The sequence below is a fragment of the Antrostomus carolinensis genome, unplaced genomic scaffold (genome assembly GCF_000700745.2).
Source record: "Antrostomus carolinensis isolate BGI_N321 unplaced genomic scaffold, ASM70074v2 scaffold23739, whole genome shotgun sequence".
In the NCBI taxonomy this organism is placed as follows: domain Eukaryota; kingdom Metazoa; phylum Chordata; class Aves; order Caprimulgiformes; family Caprimulgidae; genus Antrostomus; species Antrostomus carolinensis.
The window spans coordinates 1-7,006 of NW_010336735.1; the positions used below are offsets into that span (position 1 = coordinate 1).

Consider the following 7,006-nt stretch of genomic DNA (forward strand, 5'->3'; position numbering starts at 1 on the left):
TTTTCCAATCCAGGCAATTCTGGGATTCAGGCTGGAGAGAAGCACCAGAGCATCTCTGCTGTTACTTCTTTACAGGTTTGAGGAGGCCCTGCAGGAAGCCCAGCAGGTAGATAAGCTGCTTTCAGAGGGCCCTGGTGATGACTACTTGGAGGAGAAGTTCCCCTTGTTGGGGGTCCCCATCACTGTCAAGGAGGCCTTTTCTCTGCACGGTGAGTTTGCTCTTGTTTCTCTCCAGCTTCATAGGTTGTGACTCCCTCCCTCTCGGCCACATGCTCCCCAGATTGGTGGGTGGCTGTGGCAGGGCACTTGGAGGAGGACCTGAGAGGAGCAACCCTTGGTGGGGACCTGCTTCTTGCAGCCTGCTACCCCCAGGGTGATCTCAGGTGAGCTGGCCCTGACACCTCCCTCCATCTCTTCACCCTGACACCACAGGGATGCCCAACACGTCGGGCTTGGTCAACCGCCACAATGTGATTGCCACCTCGGATGCCACGGTGGTGTCCCGGCTGAAACAGGCTGGTGCCATCCCTCTGGGTGTCACCAACTGCAGCGAGCTGTGCATGTGGTACGAGTCCAGCAACAGGGTCTACGGCCGGACCAACAACCCCTATGACCTGCAGAGGATTGCGGGTGGCAGCTCAGGTGAGTCCCCAGCACCTCAGCACGGTCCTGCACACCCAGTGGGTTAAAACACAGCAAGGAAGGAGTTCCCAAGTCTTCTCACACCACTTTTTCTTCTTGCTGGGCTCCTGTAGAGCTCATGGGTCTCTCCTGGGCAGTGCAGTAGATCATTCCAACTGCTTTACATCTCCTGGATGTTACACCCAGCATCGCTTTGGCTCACTCTGTCTTACTCTACATGCCAACAACAGTGCTGGTGTGGCAGTTCAGCAGCAGAATTCCTTTTGGCCCACGTTCCCAGCTGTCCCCCAGACATCGTGGAAGCTGGGGCAGCTCCCACCCCATCTGCATGCAAAGGGAAGTGCCACTATGAGATGCTCCTGCTTTGCTGGGTGATTTGCACCATAAACCTGTGGGGGTTTTTTGCTGTTTTCCCTGAGCCAACAATGGGCCCTTGTGGCCAAGAAAGGCCAATGGTCTCCTGGGGGGCAGTAAAAAGAGTATGACCAGCTGGTTGAGGGAGGTTCTCCTCCCCTCTACTCTGCTCTGGTGAGGCCACATCTGGAGTGTTGTGTCCAGTTCTGGGATCCCCAGTTTAAGGGAGACAGGGATCTTCTGGAGAGAGTCCAGTGGAGGCCACAAAGATGATGAGGGGCTGGAGCATCTTTCTTATGAGGAGAGACTGAGAGAGCTGGGGCTGTTCAGCCTGGAGAAGAGCAGACTGAGAGGGGATGTGATCAATGTCTATAAAGATCTGAAATGTGGGGGCCAAATGGATGGGGCCGGACTCTTCTCGGTGGTGCCCAGTGACAGGACAAGGGGCAATGGGCACAAACTGGAACACAGGAGGTTCTGCTTAAACATGGGGAGAAACTTCTTTCCTGTGAGGGTGCCAGAGCCCTGGGACAGGCTGCCCAGAGAGGGTGTGGAGTCTCCATCTCTGGAGATGTTCAAAACCCACCTGGATGCAGCCCTGTGTAACCTGTTCTAGGTGACCCTGCTTTAGCAGGGGGGTTGGACTGGATGATCTCCTGAGGTCCCTTCCAACCCCACCAGTCTGTGATTTTGTGATTTCTCCATGCAGGTGGGGAGGGCAGTGTGCTGGCAGCTGCCTGCTCGGTCATAGGTGTGGGCTCGGACATCGGTGGCAGCATCCGGATGCCTGCCTTCTTCAACGGAGTCTTCGGCCATAAACCCACGACAGGTAGAACGGGTGTGGGGATCTCCTCCACCTCCTCAGCAGAAATGCCAGGAGGTGGAATGTGGAGTGTGGGAGGAGGAACCTGTTCAGGACACTCCTGTGTTTGTCTCGGGTGGGATCGCTGGAAGGGGACAGCACAACCTGGTTTGGTGGCAAAACACCAAGCACATGGGAGGTGGGAGATGTTTTACCCCTGGTATTGCATCATCAGCGTGGGATGGTTTCCCAAGGTGTTTCCCAAGGTGTTTCCCTCTCAGCTGGTGTCCCAACTGGATGCTTCTCCTCCTTTCTCCACACTCCACCTTGCCATCAGCCTTTGAGTGCTGCCGATGTCTGCGGTCCCTGGGTGACAGTTCCCCCTGCATCCAGAGCCCACCCTCCTGCACAGCTTGTCCCAGCTGGAGGAGATGCTGTTGGGTGCTCTCAGGTGCTCACAGATGTTCATTAGACGGTACCAACATCTCCCTCTGTGCTCACAGGGGTGGTTCCCAACGATGGCCAGTTCCCAAACGCCCGAGGGGTGCGGACCAGCTTCCTGTGCACGGGGCCCATGTGCCGCTATGCAGAAGACCTGGAGCCGATGCTGAAGGTCATGGCTGGTTCTGGGGTCAACAAGTAAGTTGCTTTTATTGCTTCAAGCTGCTGAATTGGTCTCAGCTACTTTCTGACCAGTGCAGTGGGTCAGTCCCCCTTTGGTGGACAAGACAGGTCTGCACCTGCACCCAGATTGCTTGTTACTGGTTTCCTCCCTTCACCTATGGCTTCAGCAAGACCCTTGCAGCCAGGGTTGTCCTTCCCACCACCCCTGTGCTCCCGAGGGCAGCCAGGTCCTCCCCGCAGGAAGACTTTGCCTGTGAGCTGCTCCAGCACAGCCCTTCCCCCTGGGCACTGGCCTTTTTTTGGGGGGGTCTTCCCTGTGCTTTTTCCTGTTGCTGAAGAATGAGTTTTCCATCCCACACCACGGTCTCTTCATAGGTCCATGCAACCAAGCAACCTTTTATATGTGTCTTCAGGGACTCTCCTTCCTACCCTGATGGGTAGAGCAGGGTGTCCTGAGGATGGATTAACAAATGTGTGAGCAGCTCTGGCAGCTGGGGAGGAGCCAGGGATGGATTTGTGGGCAAAGCATCATTCCTTTCTCAGGCTGAAGCTGAATGAAAAGGTGTCACTGGAGAAAATCAAATTTTACTGCATGGATCATGACGGCGGGTCCATTTTTGTGTCGCCTGTGGACAAGGAGCTCTTGCAGGCCCAAAAGAAGGTAGGAAGGAGTGGAGGTTGGCTCTCACTGGAGATAAAACCAGGGGAGATGAAATCTTCTGGTGCTGGGGGTGGCGTGGAGGGCTGTTTGGGTAATTCCAAAATTGTTATCGGATGGAGGAGGTCCTGCTGCTCAGGGTGAGAGGAACTGTGGGATCTCCTGAGTGGCAGCAAAGAGAAGCTGCTCCTGGGCTCTCTCCTGTCCCTGGCTTCCATGGTCTGACTGTAGCACATCACATCCTTGCAGAAACAAACCCTTCCTGCTCTTCCCCTTAGGTGGTGGAGCACCTCGAAAGTGAGCTGGGGGTCCAAGTTCAACGCGTGGCAGTCCACAAGATGAAGTATTCTTTCCAGATCTGGTCAGCCATGATGTCATCCAAGGACAACGACGGGCAGGTGTGTCATGCTGAGCTGGCAAAGGCACAACCTGAGTGGCAGCAGGGAAGAACCAGCTGTTTGGGGCCAACCATGGAGGGCTGTAGGCTTCCCAGACCTGCCCAGGGTCTTTCTCTCCTTCCTTTGTCCCTCTCATCCTCCTTTCATCTCTCCAAAGCTACACAGCCCCTTCTCCTTTGCTTTCCCATGAGGTAACAATGTGGCTCTCAGCAGAGGAGCTACGTGGTTTAGGGTGGGAGAGACCATTTTAGCACGTTGACTTTTTCTGTGCAAGTTGCTAAGTCATGTTTCAGCTCCTCAGAACCTCAACTCCTCTGAAATCTGCCTGATTTTCACACGGGGGAATTCTTCTGCCTTGGCTTTTGGTTTGCTTTGTAAACACCTGAAAATTCAAAAGGTCATTTCATCCGACCCAGAGTGACGGCAGATACCTGTGCCCCAAATTTTTGCCTTATCAACAAGAGAAAGTGAAACAAATGAAGGAAAATCAGACTCTTGTTCCAGCTGAACCTGAGAGGAACTTTGTTGGCGTGTTGCTACCCCCATGTGTGTGGGCAACACGCGTGTTCCTTCCTCTTGGGACCATCTCTCTTCTTTTTTCTTAATTCATCTCAATCTATTTGATACATCACATGTCTTTACATCAGCACTGAGCGTCCTGCCTCGCTCTTAGCTCCCTACTCTGTCTCCTGACATTGCAGGTTGGGTTTAATGCCCGTTCGGATGCCAGGATTGAGGTGGTGGATTAGCAGCTTTTCAGCAGCAGGTCTTCATGTGTTATTATTTTCCTTGAGTTGTAGCCTCTGTGCATGCATGGAGGTGTTTTGTGGCGAAAATCAACTCTCAGGAGTATTACACCTCGTGCATTCTGCCATAAACCAACCCCATCTTGCTAAGCAGAGCACGCCTGAGCCCTTCCACCTCCTTTGTCCTGATCCCACAGACATGTAACAGCAGTAAATGCCTCCAGGAGACGTTATCTGGAGCATCATCCCTTGTGTCATGTCAGAGGGGGGTACTGGAAGGTGCTGCTTTGTGGGGCTCCCTCTGCAGAGCGAGGTCCCCTCTTATTATCCCTGACAAGGAAAGATGCTCCTGCTGCTAATCTCTGGGTTAGTGCTGGATCTTGTGTAGCTCCTGATGGACATCTCTTGTCTGAAGGTGGGAAGAGCTTCCAGCCCAGCTGGAAATGTCACTGTCATTTATGAGCCCATAGCACGAGCAGACAGTGTGTGTGTGTGTGTGTGTGTGTTACAGGAGGCACAGCTGTTCACAGACCTGCTGGGGGATCACGGGAAACCAGTGTGGCCACTGTGGGAGCTGATCAAGTGGCTCGTGGGGATGTCTTCACACACTCTCCCAGCTATCGGTAAGGCCAGGAGGAGCCCTGGGGTGTGCAGAGGTGCTGGGGGGGTAGGAAATTTGTTAAATTAATATAGTGCCCCATAAAGGGACTCAGGTTTGCACTGAGCAGCTTCAAACTGGGTTTTTTTTGTAATGATATTTGGTTTCTTGAAGTCAGACACTTGCCCGAGGGGGAGTTGACTGGATCTTTGATATCTGGGATTGGATATCCTTCCTGGGAGAAGAAGTGAGGACAACAGGTTTGCTTCTGCTGTCAGCCCTGCAAGAACTGCTGGAGCTTAGAGGGAGCCAGGCAGGGCTCTGCACTCATTTCTTAACAGCAGATATGGAGAACCCTAATTAGTGCTGTCATGCTGTTGTCTAATGAGTCCTGGAGTCCTTCCACCAGCTCTGCTCAATCCCAGTGGCTGGGGAAAATGCTGGAAGCAAAGAAAACTCCTGGAAGCAATGGGCAGGCTGAAAGCCCTTCCCTTGGCAAAGCTGGGGAGATGCTGCCTGTAGAGCAGTGCAGGGGACAATCCACTCTGGGACCTGAGGTGTAAGCAGGAAGGGGAACCTGGGGGGACCCCAGAAGGAGCTGAGGGATGCTGTGTGTGGCCAGGCAACACGCTTTCTATTCTGTTTAACCCACTGTCCTCTTGCTGGATCTCTGTTCCTGTTTGTTGGCCTTGCCCTGTAGCCCTGGGGTTGACGGAGAAGCTGATGAAACTCAACCCTGGTGGGAATGCCAAGCTGGTGAGCATGGGGAAGAGCCTGAAGGAGGAGATGGAGGCCCTGCTGGGACTGGATGGGGTGCTCCTCTATCCTTCCCACCCCACCGTTGCTCCCAGGCACCACTCCCCCATATGCATGCCCTTCAACTTTGCCTACACAGGTGAGCAGCTGACTTCTCCTGGGGTGCAGGTGGGGGTCACAAGTGTGCCAAGGTGTTTCACCCAGACTATTTCCATCACTAGCAGTGGGGTTTGCAGCTCAGAGGGTTGTCTGGCTGCTCCAGAACGTGGAACAAAGTTTATGGTCATACTTTAAAATTGTGGTATTTGTACCTGCTGTCCACAGAGAGACAGGTTTGATGAACACTTCTGATCTTGGGGTGGGGAACACCTTGTCTCAGAGGGATGTGCTCACTGTCACACCTGGCACTGTGGTTTAGGAGGCACCTGAGAGCTGCTGTGTCCCTTGGGGTAGGGTTTGGGGCTCTCCACGTGGCTTTCCTGTGGCTCTTGATGCCAGCACCACGTTGCAGTGCTATCTGGCTTTGGAGTAACGGAGGGATGGGGCCTGGGGCAGGAACGTCCCATTGCAGATCCTGGGGCAGGAATGTCGCATTGCAGATCTTGGCATGTCACAGCAAATGCCACATAAATGTGTCATCACTCCTGGATGCAATTTGCATACGTGATGGCACTGGGAACCTCTGCCCAGCCTTGTGCTCTTGTCACTACATCTCCATCACCTGCTTTGACTGCACTGCTCTGGCAAGGACCAGCTCCCAGGAGCCTGGCACCATGCCTGGCAGCAGCCACCTACCTGGGTGGGGAGATGTATCGCAGTTGCTGTGCTTGCTCTGATGTCACCTTCTCTTTTCCAGCCATCTTCAACGTCCTGGGCTTGCCAGTGACTCAGTGCCCGCTTGGCCTGAGCAGCGAGGGGCTGCCGCTGGGCATCCAGCTGGTAGCAGCCTCCTACAATGACCATCTGACGCTGGCGGTAGCCTGCTACCTGGAGAAGGCCTTTGGAGGATGGGTTTTACCCGGGAAAGTTTAGCCTGAGGTTCCTGGCACTGTGGGAAGTCAAAGGATGGAGAGGTGGTGCCCAGCGAGGTGGCAGCAGGCGCTGATGCCCCATCCCATCATGGCACTACCTGCTCCACCCCTCCTTGCACCCTCCTGGGAGCAGCCAGCAATGCCACCAGCCCCAGGAGAAGCCAGACTGTTGCTGCTGGAGTCATCTCCTCCCTGCAGCACCCTCTGCCAGGGGAGAGACCTGCCCTCCCTGTGGCCCCTCAGCCACCGTGGTGCCACGGGCTGGCAGCAGGCTGCCCATGTCCTGGGGCACCTGTCTTCTCCTGGCCAAGGAGGTGGCCACCTCTTTGTAACGCTTGCTGCTTTGAAGACAACACTGGATGGAGGCTGGGGAGAGGAGGTGCTGCCCGACTGGGTG

The 7,006-nt window shown here is 54.6% G+C and overlaps 1 protein-coding gene across 1 annotated transcript; it reads left to right on the plus strand.

Moving 5' to 3' along the window:
• Positions 1 to 42: 42 nt before the first annotated feature.
• Positions 43 to 6,610, plus strand: FAAH2 (fatty acid amide hydrolase 2; the record flags this gene model as incomplete). Its single annotated transcript, XM_010174972.1, has 9 exons — positions 43 to 209; positions 433 to 642; positions 1,706 to 1,825; positions 2,302 to 2,437; positions 2,966 to 3,083; positions 3,359 to 3,478; positions 4,736 to 4,847; positions 5,523 to 5,717; positions 6,435 to 6,610. Coding segments are annotated over 9 exons (1,354 nt in total), but the record flags the coding sequence as incomplete, so codon positions are not given.
• Between the last annotated feature and the right edge of the window lie 396 nt (positions 6,611 to 7,006).